Source organism: Hirundo rustica, chromosome Z (assembly GCF_015227805.2).
Source record: "Hirundo rustica isolate bHirRus1 chromosome Z, bHirRus1.pri.v3, whole genome shotgun sequence".
NCBI classification, from domain to species: domain Eukaryota; kingdom Metazoa; phylum Chordata; class Aves; order Passeriformes; family Hirundinidae; genus Hirundo; species Hirundo rustica.
The window spans coordinates 81,824,262-81,850,694 of record NC_053488.1 but is presented as its reverse complement, the minus strand read 5'-3'; the positions used below and the strand labels follow the sequence as shown (position 1 = coordinate 81,850,694).

General features: G+C 41.8%; 1 protein-coding gene across 4 annotated transcripts; it reads right to left on the bottom strand.

Moving 5' to 3' along the window:
• Window positions 1–22: 22 nt before the first annotated feature.
• Window positions 23–23,558, bottom strand: ACOT12 (acyl-CoA thioesterase 12). 4 transcript variants are annotated; one of them, XM_040090100.1, is made up of 15 exons: window positions 23,462–23,558; window positions 20,753–20,822; window positions 17,348–17,408; window positions 16,266–16,367; window positions 14,213–14,345; window positions 12,275–12,425; window positions 9,447–9,566; window positions 8,723–8,873; window positions 7,530–7,585; window positions 7,116–7,176; window positions 5,591–5,674; window positions 3,640–3,773; window positions 2,613–2,741; window positions 1,505–1,631; window positions 23–682 (listed from the first exon to the last, which is right to left on the bottom strand). In XM_040090100.1, exons 1-15 carry the CDS (start codon window positions 23,556–23,558, stop codon window positions 548–550), a joined length of 1,611 nt encoding a protein of 536 aa, XP_039946034.1. In that variant the 3' UTR covers window positions 23–547. The 4 variants fall into 4 exon arrangements, with proteins under 4 accessions (XP_039946034.1, XP_039946035.1, XP_039946036.1 ...); XM_040090101.1 differs by lacking the exon at window positions 23,462–23,558 and having other exon boundaries at window positions 17,348–17,485; window positions 20,753–20,818; XM_040090102.1 differs by lacking the exons at window positions 20,753–20,822; window positions 23,462–23,558 and adding an exon at window positions 20,208–20,292 and having other exon boundaries at window positions 17,348–17,485.
• Window positions 23,559–26,433: the final 2,875 nt, after the last annotated feature.

The window sequence follows — 26,433 nt, the reverse complement described above, 5'->3', positions numbered from 1 at the left end:
ATACTGTCACGAGTCTGTAACCTCAGAAACAATAATTTATCGGGAGTCACAGATAAACAGACAACTACTAATGTACAGACATTAGCCAACACTAATTTACATGGGCTGTAATCAGTTTATAAATAGTGAGTATGCAAGGACCTGCATGGCCAGGTCAGAGCACTGGCAAAGCTACTTGGTTTCTGCTGATTTCAAGGGATGCCTGGATGCCACTCTGTTCAATGTAACATTAAAATAGTGAAAAAGTCTTATGAGCTACAGCTCTACTGAGCCAAGTTCTGCCTCCATTTACATAAAATTCATTAATGCAATCAAAAGCAGAATCTGTTCCTTAATCTTTTTTAAATTAAAGATTGAATTTAGAGCCTAAGACCTAAGCTTGGTTTGATAGAAAATGCTTGTACCAGATATTTTCAGGCTGAAGCCCAATGCTGACTACATGATCTGAAGCAAGTAACCTACAGAAGAATGATCAACACCCTTGCATGAATTTAAACCAGAACTGCTTGATAATCTTCAGATGTCCCTTCAGAAATCTGTTTTGACTTCAGCACTTGCTGTCTTCCAGCTCTAAGAATTTGATACATTCCAAAGCAGTGTCTTCAATGGATTTTGATGAGCCAGTAAAATTTGCAGCTAAGTAAGGCATAACTCCTGATGTCACTTGATTGAAGTAACACACCTGTTTGAACAAAAGTAAATGAAACAAAAAAGCCTATGGATTGCAAGTTAGCCTTTTTTTTTTGCACAGCCTTGATGAGTACCACAGTTTTAATGGATGTGAATAGAATCACACAGTGCTTCTGAAACTGAAGGCGATAATTTGCAAAAAGCATGCCTTTTTTACAGCGCTCCAGTGATCTGGGTGTCCTCACTGCTCTCAGATCCTCCAGCATCTGCAGGTAAATGTATAGAGCAGTGCAGCAAGAAACACTGTGTATAACATATTAAATATGTGTGCTTTGTGAACAAAGCTGTCGCCTTCAAAAAGGAATGGCAGCCACCAAGAGCTGATGAAAGTTCTCAGAAATGTGTTTTCTTAAATGGGAAAGTTTTGACCTTCCCATGGCAAAGAAGATTGGCATAGGTCCGGGGATGGGAATCAGATTGTGTGATTTCCTGGCATATGAAAGTTCAAGCAAGGAATTTAATTTGAACTAATTCCTTGGCCTTTCTAGTCAGTGAAAAGAGAGAGACACCACCAGAGACCAGTGCAATGCACATCCTCTAGAGGTGTATTTTAGGACTCAGTGAATGACTCTGGAGGTGCAGGGCAGCCTCCAATGCTCGGTTTAGAGCTCATTTCTAACAGTCAGATTGGCTGAAGTTGGGCAAGACTCCACACTCAGACTCTTTTCTTTTTTTTTTTTTTTTTTTTTTTTTTTTTTTTTTTTTTTTTTTTTTAGATATTTTTCTGTTCCCTTTGCAGAATGTCATCTCCGGTGAGGTGACAGTCCCAGGACAGTGGGGACAGGGCACAGCTGGGCCCTGTAGGGCTACTCACAGTGCAGGAGCTGCTGCTGGTGCTGTGAATCTGGAACCCGGCACAGAGGATTTCACTCCTGCAGAACTCCGGGCTCGGGGGCACCGCCCTGAGTGTCACCGACCTCACAGCCACCGTATAGGGCTCCCTGCAGGGCAGGGACAGGCATCACACCCTTCCTCTTGTTAAAAATGTTCACGCAGAAGTGACATGTCATTTTCACAGGAGAGCAGAGGAGCTCAGGTGAGTTCTACGATTCTGGTTTAAAGCCTGGGCTCTCCTGAGTCTCAGTGAGGTTTCAGCACAGACTCCAGTCCAGAGGACCTCTTCCCATTCCCCACCTTTTCTTTTTAATTTATCCTGCTCTCCTCAGCCGGCATCTACAGCATCAGGGAGCACCCTTTACCCAGAGGCTTCACACTGTGGCCACAGTAAAGGTATTCAAACTCATTCAATCCTCTCATGGAGGGGGAAAGCAAGCAACTGTACAGAATACTGCCTTTTAGTGTTAACTTGAAGAATCACTGAATGTGAGAAAAGAAACAGAATAAAGAAGAGTAAGGTACACCAAAAGGTTCCATTTGCCCATGTTTCACTGTGTAAGAGCAAAAGGAAATCTAATAAAAAATAATAAAACTTTTAAAAGTTAAACTGAGCAAGGGGCTTGGCAGAATATATAGATACAATAAATGTATAACATTTCAAGCACTTCCTTGACTAAGTAAAAACTCTGTAATTACGTGGAATGGGAGTACAAAGTCACTTCAAACAAATAACAAACTCCCAGCTAGGTGCTTCAGCCGACTGACAGGCTCTCTGGGACATGATTTTTTTTCCCAATTTGCCCATTTGAAATTCTGGCCTATTTGCCCTCCTGGTAGACCACTCCCGAAGAGTCACTATCGAAGAATCAATACTGTACTATGGCAAAAATTTGTGATTATCTGGCTTTATTTCACTGCCCCTTCACATTGCAAAGCAAATCTGTTTGTACAAACTCGGGCATCAACAAAGGAATCTCACTCCTTAAAAAGTAAAATGCCACCTCTGTCACTTAGCGACAGATCAAAGTCACAGGGCTCCAGACTGGCCCCAAAGTGCTCAAAGTTAAAATCAGAGCCATACTCACTGTGGCCTGCAGGGCTGCCTTTGGGACACCAGAATCACAAAGTCTCTGGGTTGGTGGCCTGTCAGGGGGGCAGATGTAATGTGGTAGATCTTCTCCTCTTCGCTCACAGCCTGCAGCACCTTGCACGTCCTGTGAATACATTCAACACACGTGTATGTGCAACAGCATCTCCTTCAACAAACTCAGTGCAAACGGGCTCCATCCTGACACTGAACCTTCGATTTTCATGTTCCAGCAGCAAGGCACAGAGAGTGAAAAATTTAGGTTTTCTGCCGCACATCAACAGTATTTATTTAGGTTTTGTTTGTTACAAGCTGAAAATTCAGCAGTTTGTAGATTTTCAGATATCCCTAAGGTTCCACTTCCACCCTCTGGTAAAAATCTTTCAGGATGAAATAACTAACTGAAAATGTTTCACCAAATCAAATTAGTATAATTTCAATTAAGTTGTCTCTAAATTAAAAAACTCAAACACCTTTTAGAGCCATTCCAAAACCCATTTCCAATCATACAAACTTTTAAACATGTAATTTTTCTGAAAATATGCATTTTGAAGGACCGCATTTCTTGATTTCTCACTTTGACTGTAGAGTGAAACTGAGCATCAGTGTCCCCAACAGCACAAACATGAAAGAAGACAGGTTTTCCTTAATTTTTAAAGCTAGCATGCACAATATACCTACCTCAGTTCTTACTTTTTATTTTGTTGCTCTTTTTGGGTTTTTGTCGCTTTTAACATACATGTCTAGGATTGGAACTGTGCCAATTTAAGAAAAAGATGAGCTCTGTTGTATTCCTCTCTTTTGACAGAGCACTCTGTACTTTGGAACCAGTCTAAGCACAAACCGAATTTTACTTCTACAGCAAAACACCAAACCCCATACTTTGACTAATGAATGTTTGATGTCAAATTGTTACAGCACTTTCTTCCTAACAGGGCAGTGAAGTGCCAGCACATCAGAAGTGTCTGTGTCAGGAAAGAGGAGAGGTCAGGGGGTTCAGAGCCCACAGAGGAGCAGGGTCTCACAGGAAGTGTCTGTCCCAGCGCTGGCGAAGGCTGAAGTCGGACAAGAGGGAGAAGGCGACGTGGGATGGGACCTTCACTTGCATCTCCACCTTGAATGACAGCACAGCACCCTCCTCGTGGGTCCAGATTCTTACCTGACAAAAAAAAAAAAAGAAAAAAGAAAAAAGACAGCATGTATTAAAAACAAAGAATGACTACTGTAAACATTTAGATGCATAAATGTTACACTCACTTGGGACTTGAGCAGATTTTCTTGGGAGTTTCTGGGAAATGCCACATGCCTTTGTCCAGGCAAATCAGCCACACCTTGGCCTAGCCCCTCTGCCCCTAGAGCAACCCAGCACTTCCCTTTCCAAAATATCCTTCTTTTTCTCCCTAATCTCTTCTGTGAAGCAGAGCACCCAACATTAATGATACTCTGAATTACTACTTAAAATTATAGTTTTGCATCTCTTTTCCTACACCTGTACTATATTCCCTTGATTTTTTTGGATCTATTTCTATTTATAGGCCTAATTCTCAACACAGAGAATTCAAAAGGAATAACCTGTACATAATAATGCACACACAAAAGAAGGGTTTGGCACCTCCCATAAACCCCATATAATGGAAGAAGATGGGTACAACAGAATGCTTAGAATTAGAGGATTTTATTTCCAAATTCATGTGCTTTATTGCTTCTCAAATCCCAAGAAGTTTAACAGATTTTCATTTCCAAGTGAAGCAAAATTCAAAATTCAATCATCACTGTTGAGGTTTTGTTATTTTTTGGGTGTATTTTTTTTGCTGCATCATGAACCAAAACGAACCATTTTTTTGGTTATGCTGCATTTCTGCAACAACACAGATTTTGTATTTCTTTGGATTTTCCTGTCTTGGAAGAGGAAATAAACCCAGACATAATCCAGCAGGCACCTTGCTGAAGTAAAGTTTGGTGTCAAATTAAATGCTTAGGAGCTTTAAAAACTGTCCACAGGAGGTCTGCATCAATATTCCTCTAAGGCACAGAACAGAAATCATGTTGTTCTAGGAATCTTCTAGGCTTGAGAAATCACGAAACAAAGCAGGGGGTGCAGCTGTCAAAACACCTCTCTGCTATGTGGACATTGGCAAGGCTGGATTATCTCTGCAGGCTTACAAGTCTTGTGGTTTTGACAACTATTCTCCTCAGAGACATCAGAGTGCCATTTTTTACCTCCAAAAACTGTCGGTTGTCAGCTTGGGGTCGTTGTGTTTGCAGGCAAATGGGAACAAATCCTCTGCACTTTAGAGTCATTCCCCCTTGTGCTGTCCCTCTCCAGACTTCTTGGAAGCCACCTTTAGGTACTGGGAAGTGCTTCAAAGTCTCCCCAAAGCCTTCTCTTCTCCAGGATGAACATTTGTTCTCTCTGCCTGTCTCCATGAGGTGGTTCAAGCTTGCTTTTCCCAGCACAAGTGTTGTCTGCTGTTTATTTGGAACAGCAGTGTTTACTCAAAGTGTTTAACCACTGGAACAACCTATACATGGCACTGGCAGTTTTGCCATCACTGGAATTCCTTACGATTTGTATCTGCTTTTACTCAAGTATCTTATTGTCTACATACACTAAGCAATGTTTCATAGCCTGTGATGCACAGAAGGTCAGAATAAAGTACTGCGAAAGTATTTTTTTTGTCCCAAAACACCTCTGGATTGACAAAACCTTGAAGTAAACTGCCAGTCACTATCCACATTCCAGAAACCCAGCCTTGGCAAATGCCTGATGTCCCTCCATTGTCTGGAAAACATGCACTGCAACAGGGTTAACACACCAGCCTTCCTCTTGTCTTTCTTCTGCTTTTCCTAGCAGCATGCTCCTCTGTTAGAACTGGTTTACACAAGTTTCCTCACTGATTTTGGGTTTTTAACAACCATTCAAGAACAGGGAGATGCTTTGCTTTCAGATTTCTGTAATTTCTTTTCTGCACTTACATTATCCAGAGTCTTGGTTATGTCCCAGCCCGGTTTTCTTGCCAGATGTGTCAGTGCAGCTATGTTGCTGTAACTCAAATACGCCTGAAAAACAAGATGCATGTTTGAAAATGGAGGGGAAAAGGTACATTTCACTGAACAGTGCAGAAATTAGGTGGGGGATTTTTTATCATTATGCTTCAACTGCAAACAAATGCTTATTTTCCTTGTAAGTGAAAACACACTTCAATAGTTTCTGAATTAAAACACTTCCAGTGGCTTCCTGATGCACTCACACACATGGCTGTTGGCAAAACAATCTTAATTAAAGGACAACAAAACACTGTTTTCAGCTTCTCCACTTATAAAGCTGTGAAGATCAACTTTGACCACCAGGGAGACAATACAGATAACCTCTCAGACCACTGAATTAATGGTTTTGTCCATCTTCCTCTTAAATAATTAGAATCTACTCGAAAATTAACCTCTTTGCTACCAATCTGGGTCCATCTTGGCAATTGCTTTACACAGCAGGCTCACAGCAAAGAAAATGCAAATATATCCATTCTTTATGCTTGGCTACAGTGGATGGAGTTTTCATTTAACCACTCTACAAAGAGAATACAGCCTTAGAGTCTTTACTGACAGGTTTTGATTTCATAGGAAATAAATCTTAAGCAAGCCATTTTTATCTTTGTGTGCATATTTACATTTGTTGTTCTGCAGGGGGAAAAAACCAAACCAAACCAAACCAAACCAAACCAAACCAAACCAAACCAAACCAAACCAAACCAAAAAACAAAACAAAACAAAACAACAACAAAAAAACCCAACAACAACAACAACAAAACAAAGACCCAAACCAAAAACAAACAAACAAGAAACCAACAAAAAACTCCCACTACTTTAGCCACAAAACCTGGACACTGAAACAACATTTAGCTTATCTACAAATCTGCATAAATTCAGGTTCAACACTATTCACTGCAAGACACAGGCACAGTCAATGGCCCAGCAAGTCCAAACCAGGGACACTTGGTGCAGGGTATCTGGGAATGAACATGATTTCACCTTCCTTTCCACAGAAACAAAGTTTATGCTATTCCAATGCTCATCTCTCTGTTGCTATCTCTCCCTCCACTTTTAGCCCTAACTAAATGGTTTCCTCACTGCAATTTTTCAGAAATTCCACGGCTGGATAAAGACAAAAAACAAAGCCCCAAACTACTTCCTCTACAGGAGAATTCAGCTTTTATAACAGCTGTGGATACCGGTGGATAAATCTGCAGGAGACCTTAAGGGACCACTTGTATGCATCTGTTTTAAAGACATTTTTTATCCTTTGTATTGAATTTACTCTTATGTCAATAGTGAATCATCGACTCTCTCCTTTTAGAAGAGAAATTTCACTGTGTTACACATCCATCCATTCCTCACGACTACCACAACATTTCAGAGGGTCCACCTGTACTGCCACAGCCTGAACAGCTGTTTCACGCACCCCAAAAGGTGCACAAATACAGCTCTTTATGCACCTGCAGATTACCTGGTTGCTTGTCTCCCAGGCATCAGAGGGCTTGTCTCCTTTAGCAGATAGCATGCATTTTCTAAAACATAATTAGAAAGAGACACAGTAGCATAAATTGGTTTTTACACATCTGTGTATGCTAGGAAAAATCACTTTCTATAGGTTTAAGTGTCTTCTAAATACAAGCACTTTATCAATTTTTGGTTTGCAGTAACTGCTTCTTCTGTACAAGAAAGACAATGAAACAAAATAGCCTCCCTAGCAAAGTAATTTTGAGACAAAGAGGCCTCTAATAATTTCAGTGCCACTGAAACAAAGTTATATGTAAATGTAAGCCATGTAACAATATGTTAAGGAGAGTTCAATTACCTTACTTAGAGGATTATAAAATTAAGTTTCCAAAATCAAGATCTGCCAGTGACCCAGCTATACCTGGTGAGTCGAATCCTCCTCCGGGCAATAGCTCCGTGGTACCTCCTCACACCATCCTGCATGAAAAGTGCACCAGAGAGAAACACATCTCATAATTTCAGAACAAATTCTGAAAAAAAAGACAACTAAAAATTATTTATTACATATGAGGAAATGGCAGAGCAGTAATACAAGCAAATAGAGAGTAATACTTTGTGCAACAGCCTTTCCACAGGCTAACCCAAGTAAACTGGTAGTTTACTTTTTGCTCTAGCAATATTTTCTGTAATTTGGAAAAAAAAAAAAAAAAAAAAAAAAAAAACCCACAAAAAAACCCCAAAAAACAATGAGATAGAAGAGTTGTATCATTGTAGCATCCTCCTAATGCTTTTTGATCCTAAAGCAGTGGTAGCTGGGCAGTGCATCACACACATTCCACTCTTTCTCAATGTGCTACCCACCAAATAAACTATTAACTCAATTTATCATCATCTGGTGTTCAAAGCACAAAGGAAAATTTTATTTTTCAAAGTCAGTTTCTCCTCTTGAGACAGCCTGCAATGGGCAGTAGTGAAACTTACTGTGCCAGTGAGTACACAAGGCACCTTGAATTGTTTGTCCAGTTCCCATCCTATATAAAATAAGGTCCCTAATGTGAAAAAATAATTTTATTTTTGCCTTACACTTGTAACTGGAGCAGGAAGTTTAGTGACAGGTGGCACCAAAGCAAATAATTCGACAATAGCATTCAAACTGTGTCAAGTGCTTCATGAACCACTTTCAGGGAAACATGAACTGAGATCTCCACGTCAAAGTAACTGAAAAGCCCACCCACATCATGGCATTTGATTCCCACTGTCTTCTTTATTCACTCTATTTCTCATCTTTCTTAAGGATTTATAAAAATAACTATTCACTGAATACTTTTAAATTTCATCTACAGTCAGTATACCTTGCACAAGATGTAGACAAGTGGAAAAATCTCCAAACGCATCTGATTCTTCTTTGCCCATCAACCACAGAATCTCTAGTCATGAGGACCCTCCACTGAGCCTCTCAATTTTGGAAGACTAAAGCTAACAATAACAAACCTCTCACTCGAGGGCAAACATTTCCTTTGGAGTTTTTCTCTCCTGCAAGAAGATGCACTGCAGTGCCCTGCTTTATCCTTGCTTCCCCAGGCTGTGGTCAGCACCCTGCTCCTGAGAGCTCACCTGTGTAGTGGGCTTGACCCTGGGGAAGGTGAGCAGCTCCCCTTTGTCATTCACAGCATTAAAAGTGAGGAATGCACTGTTAATGTGCCGTGGCTGGTCTTTGATCCACTCCTCACAGTTGTAAGCCTCAACACGGACACCAACTTCCACGCTGAAAGGAAAGTTTAAATAAACTACTGAACTGCTACAAGTGATGCAGAAGCAGTCCTGAGACATGATGAAAAGGACTGCAGTATCTCCAGGTCTGCAGGAAGCCTGACTCAAATACCTTCCGTAGCAGAGCAAATCAATTACTCAATCTGGACAGACACACTTCTGAAATAAAATAAAATATGGCAGTAGATAAATAGCATTAACAAAAATAAGCAATAAATAGAATGCAGATCTGTCAACAATTGCCAAGGTGGGAAGATCCTGGTAAGAAGCTAGCATCTTCTGAAGAATCAGATCTCTAGGAGCAACTCAGCCCTTGAAAATCCCTGAATTTCAGAGGAATATTTGTTGTTTGCATTTGCAGAAGTGGGATTTGGTGACAAATGAAACTGAAAAGTCAGAAAACAAAAAGAGGCACATATAGGCAGTTACAGATATAAATACATCCCTCAAAGTCACACCTGAGAAAAAATACTAATTCACTAATGAAAATCCTACTGATGAAACCTGAAACACACAGTGTAGGCTGGTGCTGGAGATACCAAGAGAGACAACAGAGGAGGAGCTTTACCTGTTGTGAAAAGTGTTGTTGACAATGGCATTGAAGACCAGGCGGTCACCCACGAAGGATGGCCCCCAGAATTTGAACATGTTAACTGACTTCAGGATGGGGTGTGAACGACAGAGGCGGCTGAAACAGAAAGCCAGAGAGATATATCAAGACACAAAGTTGTGCTAAATGCACAGCCAGGGTGACTGAGTACAGAAACAGGGTTTGCAGGACCTGGAAGGTCACGAAATTACACTGATCTACTCCATGTTAGCATGTTCAGCTCAAAGAGCATGTAACTCGAGCTTCAACCATCATAATACCACTTATGTCATGCTGCTTCATTTCCAACACATTTTAAAAATACCAATTAATTCTCACTGCTTGAGACTGCCCTCTCTTAAAGCCAGACCATGAATCCCTTACCCACAGAGCAACCCCTTACCTTGCTTTAATTTCTGTAGGACTGCATGGGGAGCAGGCTCCTGGGCAGTGTAAAAATGCCAGACCTTAAAACTTTTAAACAATTAAAAGCAGAAATGCCGAGCACTAGGGACAGTGTCCCAGCAATGTCCCATGTCAGTTTATCTAGTCTTAATATTTGTACTTTTTGCTTGTGTTTAGATGCTTTATGCTGGTGTGATATGAGGATAAAAAGCCCCTCAGATGGCTTCCAGGTGCAGTCTGTGTAAATAGAATCTCATTTCCAAGCTCTCCGGACCAGGCAAAAATCAGGTTTCTTCATCAGTCTGCATGTAGTCAAAGCCCCTCACTTTCTGCTGGGATGTCTGTGCATCACAGGAAGAGTGGACAATATACAACATATGCCATTGATTTTTAGCCTCTAAAGCAACACAGTTGCTTTACTGCTCTCAGTAAAAACCCTTGTGCATATCTAGGATAGACTGTTCATTAGTGAAGTTTTCTAAATTTGAAAATACAGTTTTGTAGCACTTCTAGATTTTAACTCAACTGCACTTTGAAAACTAATGTACCGGTATTGTTAAATGCACACAATTATCTGCAGCTAATTAAATGACTGGTACATCTCTTCAATAGTCTAATACATTTTAATTACTTTGTAATTAAATTAAAATAATTGGCTCTTCTGATTTAAAATGCTAAGTGTTGATTTTATTTACAATGTTCACTCTAAAGATGCAAACACAATAATGATGAGGAGAGGAACACACCACAAATCAGGTTTGAATATTCATTTTTTTTTCCTGGAAAACTACACCCTGAGTGCTCTTATTGCAAACGTAATGAATAAGAAAGTATAGATCAAGTTCAAGCTAAAATTACTGATATTCAAATGATTTTATTGCTATCTGCAATATTTTCATGTATTGATCAGCCAAAAAAAGTGGTGGGGAGGCGAGAAGCCAGAAGGAGAGTGAGTAATATTAAAAATGCCCTTAGAAATTTATTTTTCCACTGCTATCCCTCCTCTTCCCCTCCAACACAGTCTGGGGACATAGAAACTCTTACCTGGCACCTTCAAAGGTGGGGTCTAACTGTGAGCGGCCTCACAAAAGGTTCATAGTGAGAGTGGTTATTTCTCAAAAAAAACTACATGTAACTCTGACACCAGCTATTATTCCTGAAATTTTCAACATGAGTAATCATGTTGGGCATTAATTAGTTCAAAGAAAATTTGTTCAATACTCTGTTTGCTGAAGTTTCCCTTCCTGTTTTAAATCTAAATGTGACTCCCACTAGATAAAATTTATCTGATGGAAACAGGTAAATATTCCGAGTCATATTATGGCAAAAATCTGCAACAGTCCCTTCAAGCCACTGGAACTGCATGCGGGAGTAAGGTCAGTGCACTCTGATGTTACTAAAACAAGTTGTTTATCCAACCACTACAGAAAATCCGTTGTTATCAGTACAACCACTGGCTACAAATCAAAACTGTATGAATAATGAATGGAGGAGTCATTTAATTATTAAAGATAAAAAGGGAAAACATATCCAACGTCCCTGCAGTGAATTAGGTCACTCGGTATTCAAGGAGAATTCAGACTGAAACTTGAGTGCTGCTTACAAAGAAGCTTTGTACAGTGTCCAGGAACAGGAAGGGAGACGAACAACGGTTTGACTCTAGGGAACAGGAATTAAATGATTACATCTCTGGGTCACGCTGACAAGCAGCGTCACAAAACATACTTTGTTCTTTTTACTTGAAGATGCCTGAGCTCTTTAAACTGCTAAAGCTGTTGCAAGCCATAGGATGTGCAACTCAGAGGGACAGAAAGGTCAAGTGACTTGCTGAGGGTTATGCATCCTTTCTATGTACACACCAACAAAATGGAACCTGTTTATGTGGATCCTTTTTCTCTGACTTATTTTTCTTCTGGCATCATAAGGATCTACAGACTAAGTTCTAGAAGGCCGTTCATTTCGAATGCCACCTGATACAGGGTCCATATTGGGTTTATCCTGATTAAACAACTAACTTTTTTTTAAAGGCACTGCACCAAGCACAAAGAGGGCAGGTTTCTGTTCCTGTATCCAGTGCTGGCTTTCTGAAAAGATTCCCAGGAAGGTAACACAGCCTCTTTTGCCTTAGGGTCTGTATGTGTAACAGAATAATGTCTGAGTCTCAGTGGCACAGCATGCTGTGGGAGATGTACCACATAAACAGTTCAAAGGCCTCCTGTAATGTGAGGAGGAAGAAAAGTCACAAAGGCCTGGGTCTGTATTCTTCATAAAATAAATCCCTATGAAACCTATAACATTAAAACATTAATGTTAATAAACCTATAAAATTAAAACAAAAACCTAAAACATTAAAAGCACATCCATTTAGAGATACATGCAGAGACAGTGCCATAGGAAAGTACCTTGCTGAAATGCTTGCCACTGCCTGCATCCAAGCCATGATCTGACCACCAAAAGTGTTTCCATGATGGTTTGCATGAGGAGGCAGGACAAGCTCAGTGCTCTTTACGTGTGTATGTTCAGTTGAAACTGCATCTTTCTCTTCAGGAGCATCTGAAACACGGCAGCAATGTATCAATGAATGCTTTCAGAGGAAAACACACCCACTGAAGCAGGCAATTTGCCTCAGGCTCGGTAAAAAGAAGAAAAACAGAAAGGCACAGAAGAGCCTTGTGGTTTGCAAGGGAAGCAACAAGAGGCTGAACATTTGCTCTGTTCTCCCAGGAGCTGCTGCTGCGAGCCCTCTGTGCATGCTCACATCCCTGTGTCAGGAGCAGCTCCTGTCCCAGCTGGGAGAGGAGCAGCCGAAGCCCCAGCGTGTGCTGGGGGGATCAGGGCTGCCAGCACTGCCATGACAGGGGCTGTCAGAACAGTTCAGCACCAACTCAAATGTGTGTCAAAGACTCTGCACTGTGTGTGATGGGCACCTGTACAGATGTGTTAAGGTTAGAGCAGGACACGGTTACTTCATCTTGTTACAATTCTTGTTATTGCCTGAGACAACACTGAACAGATGAGAGAAATGAGGATCTGAACCAGTTGTCACCTTGTATTACCTGAGCGTTTCTGATGTCACTTTCAAGTGTTTAGCCATGCATCCTCACTCTAATCTCAGTTGTTTTCAGTGGTGTTTGGCAGGAAAAGATTTAGGCATGAGATTACATCAAGTAATTTTAAAAATTCCTATCTATGCTAGGAGCTGCTTTGACATGAATAGTACTTTTGACTTATGCCATAATTAACTAACTTTGTGATTATGTAAGTGTGTGGAAACATATGACTAACTTGTACTTTGGACCTACTCAAGGTGTTCCCTAAGATCGACTCATCAAATATAACCTCGTTCTCAGGGTATGATCTGTACATATGTTGCTACCTAGCAGCCTTTACACACAATGTTCTCTCCTCTCTTCTCCCACTCTGCTTGTTCTCTCTCCTTAAGGAGAGTGAATTAGTGCTACAATAATATCCTTCAAAGAATTTCCAGGAAAGGCAGTGGAGATAAAACCCATCCACCTCTGATTTATCACTCAGGTTATTAAACTGTATCCTTTGAGACAGTTACCATGAAGACAAATAGCTTGTTTTCTTGTACCAAACAAGACTCTTCAGTTCTATGAAGTCTTACTAAATTGTTAAGGCTAGATCTTTGTAATAGGTTTAATCTCTCCTCAGTAAAACCTCATAATGTCTGTTATTTATACATGGAGCTACAGATCAGATTTTCCCAATACCAGCATATTTTCTTAAATGTTCTGAGTAATTTAACTTGTGGGGCAACACAACAACTTTTGAGCACAACTTTCTTTAAGAACAGAAATTACTACCATAAATAAAAAAGAACCTCTTTCTTCGCTCAGTTTTTCTAACTTTTTTACCTGTTTTGACTTCCATTTAATGAAACCTCTTCTTGCTGGGGATCATCTTGGGGCATAAACATAGTTTTGCTTTCTGGCAAAGACATGGCCATAAGCCTGAGTGAATTTCATGCTTCTCTCTACATCACAACCAGTGTCACAGAAGTTTATTGCTGTAATGCAGAGCTCTGTGGGACTTGTGAAACCCCACACACAGAACCTATGTGAAGATCTGCATTTCACATCTATTTAATGCACACTTGGCCTTCAACCTTGCATTTTTAAATCTGGAATTTCTGAGAGACAAATAAATTCCTCTCTATTAGAATAACTGTCTAACACACCTCTGGCACCTATAACCACAAATCTGGCACAATTTTCTACCTGACACCACAACACCAAGGAGATTTTTTTGCTGCTTTTTCCTTCCTTCCAGCTGCCCTAAGTGTTTGCTCCACCTTTTATGCTGAGTACAGAAATCACCTTCCTTATTGCTCTCCTGCATTAGCTTCTGAAAGACTTGTACATAGCCCAGACGGATTCTTCTCCTCTCAATAGCCAGGCTGTGCTCCAGGTGGTCTTCTGCAGACAGAAGCTGTACAGGTTTTAACTCAACCTGTGCAAAAGGAAAGAAAGAAAAAAAAAAAAACCAACAACAACAGTTCTGAATTTCACAATCATAACAGAGCGCACTTTGAACTTAAAATGGCATCAGCATTTTCTACTTTTTCCTATCAGCTGTCCAAGATGACAAGTTTAATAATACAACAAACACAGAGTATAAAGTTCAAGAGATTCTGTATTATTCTTTCAGAACAATTTATTAAAACTCAATGACACAGTGCTTTTAGCTTTTAAATACAAACATCTGTAAGAGCACAAAGTGTTTAAGACAGTTCTCATTTAAAGGAAACAAACAAATGAACAAACAAAACAATAGGAAAATATTAATTTAATATGAAGGTTTGAGGATAGCATTTTTGAACCAGAAAAATAATTCAGTTGCACTGGTCAGTGGTGTCAGTGCAAATTCCTGTGTATGTCACTGCCCTGACAAATGGCATCCAAACCTGTACTGGAAAGAAAATTACTACATTTGGATAATGACACCACAGCTGTCACTGAACAATCACTTGTGAGATTTGTCTAGAAGGCCTAGCCTAAGAAACATTAAAATAACTCATAAAGCAGTGCACAACAGACAAATTTAACATTCTGTATCTTGCAGTGCTGCCACTAATGTTTCTCAGCTTTTGACTCTTCCCTCTAACCCTTCTGCAGATTCATTGCCTCCTTTCCAGTCCTTTACAAGAGCTTCCTAGATTTTCCCAGATGGCCCAATTAAAAAATTAAGATGGTGGGTACATTGAGATTCTCTCTGTACAACTTTAGAAACAGTTGTTCAGAAAAATGGATTTGAAAAAAATATTCTTCAATGTCTCTGAGACTTTAGTTTGTGATGGAATTTGAACTGAACTTTCAAACTCCCTCTAGGACATTCCTGTCTTAAGCCTAATCTCAGTTAATCATCACCAATTTAATCCTGAATTAATCTCCCCAGAAATCTAGGCAAAAGGTAAGCAGGTTGATGTTGAGTATCCAACTAATAACGAACAATTCTTAGTTGATAATATTTTAGTGCTATCTGGGTAGCAGTTTAGCCATGAGCCTTTCAGAGGCTAGAGCTGGGCTTTAGTTTTAGTAAAACTGTGCCAATCTGTTTCTTCTCCAAACTGGGCCACATGCTCACAGAAGAGAAAGCAGTAGTGACTGGATGTATTAATTGCTCATGGGATGATTCTGGCAATCTCCGGTGGATATATAGCAGCCAGATGTGCTGTCATAACACATTCAGTGAGACAGGAAATCCATGGACATATCCATGATGCTAGTTACACTCAAGAAAGTAGAATTTCACAGACAAGGAGGGTTTATTAAGTGTCTGAGGAGTGTTCGGCCTTCCTCACAAGAAAACTAAAAGGACTGTGCCTGTCTGGCACAGTAATGTGAAGGCCAAGGGTACCGTGACTGATTTCCAAACACCTCCAGAGAGCCAAACACCAGGGAAAAGAAACAGCCCTGGCGTGAAAACTAATCAACATAAAAGGCAAAGAACCAATTTAGATTGGAAGCAAGCTTAAAAATAATGTTTGAAAAACCTCCCTGAGAAGGGAAGTGAAGGATAAAAAATCCCACCCTGCAATCAACTTCTGAAAAGGTCAGATACTCACAAGGATCTCCCTTCCACTGCTTGCCTCTGTCAATACTGTAGCCCTCACAAAGACCTCACTTCTAGAATGAACAAATGTGCAAAAGGAAATGGAAAAAACAACAACAACAACAACCACCTTACCATTACAGAGCAGTGAATTGGAAAAAAAATCCCAAAGTCTATCTTATAAAGTCTGGACTTCATGCTTTTTTCCTATCACTGATCAGAATAAACAGTGTTTCTGTTGTGTTTCATAACCACAAAAGTTGGGTTATTTCACTGAAACTCAGTCACTCCAAGCTTAGGAGAAAACAGGAAAAGTACCTTTCCATTACCGACTGGTTTGGCCACGTATGTTGCATATGCCACACTCACAATCTTTTCAGACTTAGTCAAAACATCCTGTACTGTCACCTTGATGCCAACCTACAAGGAAGAAGGTGGTGGAGGAAGGAGACAAAAACGGTATTTACATCATTGATTGATTTGACACAAAACAGTGCAGTTTTAATCAGTCTGTTACACCTAAAATGAAAACGGTAAAAAACCTGCTCTAACCACTGCTACATCTCTGGTCATCACAATATTAACTCAACCCTGAAAGGTGTTTTAGTACTTTTTTGTACTAGTACTTTTTAGTATTTTTTTTAGTACTTTTATGTTTGTTTAGCATCACTTGTAGGGTAAAATTACAAAAAAAAGGAAGACGCATGTAGTTTTATGGATATTTCTTTCCATTTACTTTTGTGGCATTTGGAGTTCCCATCTAAATCAGTTTCTAAGAATTGTACATGCAAAAAAATGTGTTTAGAGATGCAAAACACAATGAAACAGTTGAATGTGAAACACTGGATTTGATGCAGTGGCATAGGCTCAACATATTTTAAATATTTGCTATTTTCTAATTTTTAGAAACTTTTTAGAATACATTACAATGCATCACTCCCAATAATAATAATGGGAATTGGACACAGGCATAATACACAAAAAGCACGCCCAAAGTTCAGTTCTGATTTGAAGTGACTGGGCAAGGCATTGCATACTGATTACAATATGAAGATCATGTGTACACCTGAGATACACACATTTTACCAGAGGTTTCAAAATTCTTTGAATTCCACCTATCCAGTGGATCTGGCCTGGACCAACACCACCTATCCCATCTTGCCCACTACACCTGCCAAAATCTTTAATTCTTTGGGGCCCAGTTGCTATTCTAGTATGGATTATTTTACAGGAAACACATAATTGTAACACTCTGAAAGCAGTGCCATTAGGCAGTGTTACTGTTCAGATATCTGCAAATATCTGGAAGAAATAAACCTGGACCCACTGTGTTCCTCTACTGCTCCCACCTCTGCTCTATTCCTTCAATATCTTTAGGAAAAAGAGTGATGATCTCTTACCTCCATGCTGGTTTTGAATGCTCTGTTCACCTTTGTTCTGATGGAAATAATTTGTCCAACCCTGTTAAGAAGAGTAAGACCTCAGAGCATGCAAATGTGCCACTTTATAAGGGTTTGAATCTGCCTCTCTGTGTACTCCTAAAAGTAGCAAAGAAGATCTCATTAATCAGTCTTCCACACTGCACTGAAAATTCACTGAAAAAAGTGAAAAATTCACTTTTCAATTTAACACTGTGTTCATCAGTCAGACTTGGTCAGTATAATTACAGCCACTCAGAGTTCTTCATAACCCTAATGGCAAAATTCCTTCTCTCTGCTGGTGTCTGTATGATGGCAGGTGTGCTCCAGGTACACCCAGAAATTTTGGCTTTTGCTCAAAAACACATCCTGTACCAAATCACTGAGTACATCTAGCTGCAAAAGTACTCGGATACACTCCATGTTCACCTCTGGCACACAGATACATGTACATGTGGAGATAAACCCAGGACAAAAAGTGCTCTTGGACATCTTTAAAGGATGGGGAAAGAGTTCACGTTCCAAATCTTGGCCAAGAACAGGACCGCTTGCTCCTTCTGCACTAACACCATCTCTCTGAAAACTACTCCTCCCCATTTACCTACATAAGATAAATATCTAAACAGAAATTTTACTTTATTATCTAATGCAATTTCATTATATTATGTATTATTTTTATTATATTATTTATTCTTATTATATTATTTATTTTCTTGTTTATTATCTTTTAAATTACACTTATTATTTCATCAAAACAAATTTAAATGAGGAAATATTTTCTTTCCTTCTGGAATTCTTAAGCACCTGCTCCATGTCAATAACAGGAGCAAACCTTGTTTCCAAAGCTGTCAAATCCCAACCCTAAGCAGCACTGCGACAGTGGAAGGAAAGCAGTTTGCCCTCAAGTTTTCCCATTAAGCAGGAAGTAAAAGGACAAAATGAGCAGGGTAAGCCAGAGCCACAGCCAAAACAGATGGGTGTCAGGCCACTGCCTCCAGGGAATTCAAACTGAGTTACAAATGCTAGAAAGCTGTCCTGGCACAGGCAGAGTGGAGCTAATTACAGCCAAGACCGAAGTAAAATATAACTCAGGGCACTTGGGTACTAACAAAACATTCACAGCAAAGGATTTTGCACAGTTTATTTTACCCCAGTTTATTTAAAGTAATAATAATAGTAATAGTAATAGTAATAGTAATAGTAATAGTAATAGTAATAGTAATAGTAATAGTAATAGTAATAGTAGTAGTAGTAGTAGTAGTAGTTGCGTCCTAATTTAAATTAATGAAGTTTTGGCATTTAAAGGTAAAGGCTTACTAAAATTCCTCATTCCACGGCAGAACTAGAATGGGAAATGGGAAACAGGAAATCTGCTCCTCCACAGGACCTGACAGGAACAACAAACTGCACAGCAATTTTCTCTTTTGTGTTCACATCCAAGAACACAGATGGAATCCTTTGGGTGGACAGGGCAGGAGAAATGGTCAGTGGAAAGAACTAAGACCATCTGCACATGCAGAGCCATCATTAACTTCTGTAGAAGATGGTCAGAAGCAGTTTTTGCATTATTCATTGCACAGAAAAAGCAGAATTGTTAAGGAAGTTGCTCCCAACTGCACAGCTAAGGGACACCATCTCCCTTCCAGAAAGGAGAGCGCTCAGAACTAGATATGCAGGGGCAGAAGCCACACAACACGACACTTCCACTTAGAACTGTCAGAAACTTACCAGAATAAACTGACTATGACTCACACATGGAACATTAATAAAATTTAAATAAATGTAATTTAAAATCAGATGTAATTCAGTACCACTGAACTGCTGTATATTACAAGAAAAAGAAGAGGTTATCATGATATAAAACTACGTTTTAAACTAAATAGATTTGTGACAATTTCTGTCTACATCTCAGCTGAAATAAGCATAGAAGACTTAGTCCTTACGGAAGATTTAGTAACCTGGTTTAGGTAAATAAACCTTAAAATAAGTCATTTACTTAAAAAAAAAATCTTATTAATTTTACCAGGGAGAGCAGCAAGAATGCTTTCATTTATGCAAGCTGTTTGTATAATGAACTAGATCTGGCAAAATTTAGGAAATTGCACATTAAGCTACAAGAAGGATGTTAGGAATGACCCAACAGAGAAAAATAATTTCTTAAATAATTTCTTTCACAATTACAAGATTTGTACCCAAAATTCTTGTTACAAATGGAACATTGGTATTACATGTGAAAGAAGGACTAGAAATATTTGGAAATAAATTTGGAAGGAAAACTGTTTTCATCATATTCCATAAGCTCTGTTCTGCTCTCAAGAAACAAGACTGAAAAGCGCTCTGAAGCCACTAAGTCTGAATTATTACACCTGAAAGGGAAACTTACCCTGACTTTGATTAGTTTTCACAGACAGGATTTTTTTCCCAAGGAAAAAATTAAAAATGGAGCAATTCCAGGCATGACAAACACTTCAGTATTGTGAAACAAACCAAGAAGTTCTCTTCTGAGTCCCAGATTTGGTATGATCATGTTCTCTGTCACTGGCTCCAGTTCTTACTCTAATGGACACTGCTTTAACAGTCTCAAGTCTGAGTGCACACTTATTTCACACTTATGCCGTGAACAGCTTTAAACCAACATCAGGTGTAGCTCTGGCAACCAGTCTTGCTTTGATCACAGCTACAAGAACTGCACGTGCACCTCTCTGTGCAACCAGATCTATCCTATCTAACCGCTCATTAATTCCCAGATTGCACCGTGTAAAACCACACAACACCCACAAAGTACTGGCTTTAGGTTTCTGTAAAGACATGGTTTAGGAATAAAGATCCTATTTCCTCTTACAGTGTCTTTCATCCCACTGAATACCGTGAAAAATGGCTAAAACAAGTTCAGTTCTCTGTTATCTCGTAGACTCAGTCAATTCAGTGCTCAGTGAATGTAAAACTTCTCTTTTTTTTCTAAAAGAGCTGAAAGAAGAAGATGTTAAGAAATGAACAAAAGAGAACTTACAACAATAAAAACACTAGTAACAGTAAGTTTTTTATTAAACATTATTTTATTATTAAACATTAATTCCTTATTTAACAGAGATAAGCAATGGCCTGCAGCCATTCACTAGAGCCAGAGACCACTGGGCCATCAGTTTTTCATCAGGCATCTCAATTGCCAAGTAAAGTTAACAACAGTTCATTTCTGCCCTGTAAAATGAAGCTGCTGTCTGGGTGGATCAGGCTATCAAGGTAGAAAAGAGCAACTTTGAGACTTAGCCCTGTGACTGTGGTGAGTTCATGGGTCTGCTATCTTCCATTTTATAATGTCTTGGTTTATCTCTGCCAAATAAGAATCTCCAGAATGAAAACATCTGACTGTTGTCAGCTGGTTTGTACCTGGCAGCCTCTTCAAACTGAATGTCATCCATGGACGCTGTCACGCAGGACACCCCAGCATGCTTCTCAGCTTCAAAAGAGACACAGGGGCACACAGTTACCACTCTGCACCTGCAGGGAGCTATTCACCTGTGGGCTCCTGCCTGACAGACAGGGATCGCACACAGCAGGTCCCACTCCTTCCTGTGAACAACATAATGCAACTCTGCAGCGTGCCCCTTGGGAAAAAAGAGAAGCTAAACAAGATTAAAGTTAACATTTTTTATCATGACTTTGTTGTAAGGGGTGTTCATATTTATGGGTAACGTCAGGAGATGAGACTAGCTGACAGCAACTGTCTTACTTTGAAAACCTCTACCTAAGGTCTTTTTCTTAAAATGAACATTCTGGTAAGAGAGCCTTAATGAGCGTTTTGAAAGACAGAAAGAGTCACAAAGTGTTATCAAGCTCACAGAAAGCTCATCATTCTTCCACAAAAACAATACGTCATGAACATCAGCTAGAGCAATCCAGTCGGGAACTTTTATTTCAGCTGAGGATTCTGAGATGCAGGAGAAAAATCTACTAATTTGTAGGTAAAAACCTTAGCTTATTAGTGCAGTCCTAACAGTGGAAAGCAGCTAAGTACATGTCCTTAGTGCAGCAGCAAAATGCATGAATTAAACAAAAACAAAAACAAGATTTAGAAAATACAAAACCAGAATTCATCTGCTGTGAAATATTTTTAACTAAATTTGAACTGTTATTCATCTTCCTGGGATGCATTTGGCTATGGAAAATGAACACACGCTTTTTGTATTAATTATGAAAACTAATCTGGAAAAGGTAAACATCTTATTTACTGTTTACCATTTAATAACCTGATAGTTTTTACAGCAAGTAATATGATACATTATTTATTTGACCATAGCACCTAGAGCTTCCAAGTGAAAAGGTAAGATCTCCAGTGAACTAGGAGCTGTATAAACACAGAGAACCTCTGCTCTAAAGTCCTGAGTGACAGAGATAAGAGAGGGGACCAGCAGGAGGCCTGGAAAATGCAGGCAAAACTGCACAACAGGCAAGAGTTCTCACTCCCAACCAGCCCTTTATTTTTAGTGAGCATCACAAGAGGAGCTCAGAGAAATCAGAGGTTTTATATCAATATCTGAAGAGTTCCCTTTGAAAATACAAGCAGAAACCACCTTCTCTCCTCAAAAAGCACTGCTGAGTGTTAAAACACTGAAGGGCTGAAATGGAATCACTCCTTCATAAACCTGAAGGAAGAGGCGTGCGTGTTTGGGGAAGCTGCCCCACGCGAGGCGGTCCTTGGCGTCGGTCTGACCCCCGCTCGGGCACGGCGCCGTGCCCACGCGTGGCACTCCGCGGTCATCGCGCCGGGGACAGCCAGCCCCGCACCCCAGCACCCCGGCACCCCTGCAGGAGCTCCGGAACGCCGCCAGGCTCCTCACAGGCTGCTAATTCATGCACCAGGAACCCAGCTCGCTGCCGCGCTCTCGCAGTGCTTCCCCTGCAGCCCGCGCTCACAGCAGGCGCTCACAACTCACTTCTGCAAGTTAGCTAGCGGGTTCTCAGAACCTTTCGAAGCCGAGAGAGTCAGACACGGAGTGTTCTGCACGCTGGTTGGATTTGTGGTTGTTTCACAGAACCACAGAATCCCAGAATAGTTAGGGCTGGAAGGGTCCTCCGGAGACCATTTAGTCCAATCCCCTGCCAAGGCACCTTTCCTTCTTTTTGGCACACGTGCCAATAATCTTAAATGGGTACTTTTCATCTTTCCCTTACTTATCTTTTCCCAACTCTTTTCTTCCCTTCTGCTGCTCCTTTTAAAAATCCTCACATTCCCTTCCTCGCTCTCCCCTATCATCTGACGCCTCACTCTCATAGTGCCTGTTCCTAACCAGATCCCAAATCTCCTGGGCTCCTTGAGAGAGATGAGGAGCTCCCGGAGCAGGTCCAGAGAAGGCTACCAGAATGACTGGGGGACTGGAGCACCCTCCTCACAAGGAAAGGTTGAGGGACTTGGGTCTGCTCAGCCGCCGGAAGAGATGAGTGAGGGGGGACTTCATCCACATGTATAAATATCCAAAGAGGGTGTCAGAGCATGGATCAGGCTCTGCTTGGTGGTGCCCAGCAACGCAACATGAGGCAAGGGGCAGAAAATGATGCCCAGGAAGTTCCACCTGACCATGGAGCTGTGACCGGGGAAGTTCAGGCTGGAAATCAGGGAAAGGTTCTTTCCCCCAGGGGGTCGTGGGGCACTGAACAAGCTTCCCAGGCTGCCGGAGCTCCAGGAGCCTTTGGACACCACCCCAGGCATGCACAGTGTGGGATTGTTGGGGTGTCTGTGCAGGGACAGGGGTTGGACTGGGTGATCCTTGGGGCGCCCTTCCAGCTCAGGATATTCTGTGATGAAGAACTTCTTCAGTGAGCACTGGAACAGACTGCCCAGAGAAGGAGTGGAGTGGAGCTCACCGGACCCGTTCCAGCAGTGCCTGTACGCCATCCTGTGTCCCGTGCTCTGGCACGACCCCGAGGCGGGACAGGATGACCACTGCGGCCCTTTCCACCCTGTGACCCGATGCAACCTCCAAAGCCCTCTCTCCCTCCCACGGGATGAAACCTTCCCTCCAGCCTCCCGCGGCCCCAAGGCAGGGGCTGTCCCTTCCCGCGGCCGGCCGAGCAGGGGCCGGGCCCCGCCGGCGGTACCTGCGAGGCAGGCGGCGGCGTCCATCCATCGCAGCAGCGGCCCGGCGCCCAGCTCCCCGCGGGGCCCGGCGTGGGCCGGCAGCACGGCCTGGCACATGCACACAGCCATGGGGGAACGCTGCCCCGCTCCGCCCGGCACCGCGGCCAGCGCCGGCCGCCGCCTCCGCCTCAGCCATGGGCGGGACCGGCCCCCCCCGGCACCGCGACGTGGGGCGGAATCGCCTCTGCCGGCCTCCTGCGGAGGAGGGACGGGCTGAGGAGAAAGAGAGCTCGGGCTGAGGGATAAAGGAGTACCTGGGATGAAAGAAAGGCTGTGACGGGGCTGGTGGAAAAGGAGGGCCCGGGATGAGAACAACGGGCGTGTGAGGATGTGGGCCCGGGGGTGAGGTGCTGAGGGGAAGAGGGTGCCTGGGATGAGGGGAAAGGAGTGTCTGGGGTTGAGGGGACAGAGGCAGCAGGGGTGAGTGAAAAAGAATGAGAGTAAGGGGGCGTTGGGGATGAGAAGGTGGGGTACCAGTGCTGGGGGAATCATGGAGTGGTTTGTGTTGGAGGGGACCTTAATGCTCATCGAGCCCCACCCCTGCCATGGGCAGGGACACCTTCCACTGTCCCAGGCTGCTCCAAGCCCCAGCGTCCAACCTGGCCTTGGACACTGCCAGGGATCCAGGGGCAGCCACAGCTTCTCTGGGCACCCTGTGCCAGGGCCTGCCCACCCTACCAGGGAACAATTCCTTCCCCATATCTCATCTTCACCTACTATCTCAGTTTGAAGTCATTCCCCCTTATTCTGCCACTGCATACTCTGGTACAAAGTTTCTCTCCAGCTCTCTTTAGACCCTTTAGGCACCGGAGGGTGCTCTAAGGTCTCTCTGCAGCCTTCACCTCTCCAAGCTGAGGATCTCCAATGAAGGGGGTGATGGTTGTGTATAGGGCACCACGGACTAAATGTTCCCTCCACTTCTGCCCCAGGACTCCCGAGGTTACCTCACAGCCTGGCAACAGCCACTGACTGCTAGGTTTGGTGTGTCCACTGTCACTGAAATGTCTCAAATCTGGCTCATATTTTATTTCTCTTTTGGGGTCTTACCCTCTCATGTTGTCACCAACTTGACAGCTCAGCAGTGTGTTCAGGGCAGACATGTTCCCATCTCCAGGAACCGCTGGCACTTCCAGCACAGATGTTTTGATTCTCACCTCTGTGGCCATGGTCCCCATTCCTGCAGGAGTCAACAGCTTGAAAGCTCACAGAGAACTCATCTTACCTCCTCCTTCTCACACGGCTGGTAAGGATATTGCTGCTCTTGCACACTGTGAAAATACAAGCACTGCTGAGGGAGAGCAGAGCAATCGTTTTTGAGCTGTCAGGAGGGTCAATGTTTTACTATTGCCAGGGATACAGTGATACTGCTGCTGAAGGCTCAGCCAGTTTGGGGATGCTCAGTGCCTGGGCTTGGCAGTGGTTCGTGAGGCAGATGTGTTACTGCAATGTAGCAGAGTATATGAACCATAAATGGTTTTCTGGAAAGTAAGCAAGGCTTATATTTGACTGTTTTGCTGCGCCGTTTCAATGCAGCAGCAACACTGTTTTCTGTAGCCCTTCCTTAAAACCTTTCCTCTTGGTAGTTACTGTTCCAGAGAAGGTTTCCCCATGTTTCTCAGAAACATATATCCATGAGTTTATATCATGAACACTTGTTCATTTAAACATTGTTAAAAGATCCAGCTTTAACCTATAACAGCCAGGAAAGTTTGAATTTTAACCAAGACAGAGTTTCTCAGGCAGTAGGTGTTCTCTTCCCATACAGTCTGTTCCTATAGCACTGTTTCTATGCACATACTTTTTATCAAGTAACACCATGGCTGTATAATCTCACTTGCTACATTTTGGAAGATCCTGGCTCTGAAAATCAGCATGTTATGCTATTCCCTACATTTATTTTTGTTCTGATGCTTCAGGGAAAAAAAAAAAAAAAAAAAAAATTTACTAGTATCTCTCTCCTTTGGCTTCTGTGAAGGGAAAAACCAAACTGTCATGGCAGAGAGACACCTTGGCCTTGCTACCTGAAGAGGGTCTGTAAACTGTTTACACCCAGTGTTTTCTCCTTCCTCAGCTTGCTCAATCCAGATGACAAAACCTCAGATTATCAGTTTTTTGCACATGGTTGCAGACAGAACTGAGAATTTTCCTATTTAAAAAAAAAATAAACCAAAACCAAAATAACCCCCCCAAAAAACCAAAACACCCCCACACCAAAACAAACAAACAAACAAACAAACAACCCCCCAAACCACCACCAACAAAAAACAACCAAAACCCCTTAACTTACATTTTGCCTGCCTAGGCCAGCAATTTGTAAATTTGTTTTCAGGTTTATCTTGTCATGCTCAGGCATTCTCTAAGATAATGGTGTTTGTTGTTCTCCCATGGGTAGCTTTCTGCACCTCTGTTAAGCACAGTCCCAATGATCAGGTGGCTGGCCTATTACAGATCTCTTGTTTGCCGTGAGATGAGGAACTACAAAGCTGCTGGAATCACAGGGGGGCAAAGTAAAATCAAAATCTGCTCATGTGAAAAATCTGCACTGTGGAGGGAGTATGTGCTTGAGGTGAGGGGAAAGAGAAGCAGCTGGAGCAAAGGAATGCTGTTGTTTCAAAATCACACCTCTGATCTGCATGTAACTCCTGGCCTTCAGGGAAGGATGTCATTCAGGGGATGTCCTTTGGGGACCAGGGATACAAATAAACAGTGCCCATGACAGACATATCTGGGCAGTGAGGCCAGGGAACTCTAAAATCAGCTTTCCCAAATGATTCTCTGCTTTCAGAAGCTGCATTTCCTCTGCCCTCCAGCCGCAGGAGAGGGAAGCTAAAGTAGTGTGAATAGACTGCAAAGGAACCACTGAAGCTGACTCCTGTAGTTTCTTACACAGTATCCATTGGACAAAACCCATGTTTTACAGCTTTTGGTGCTC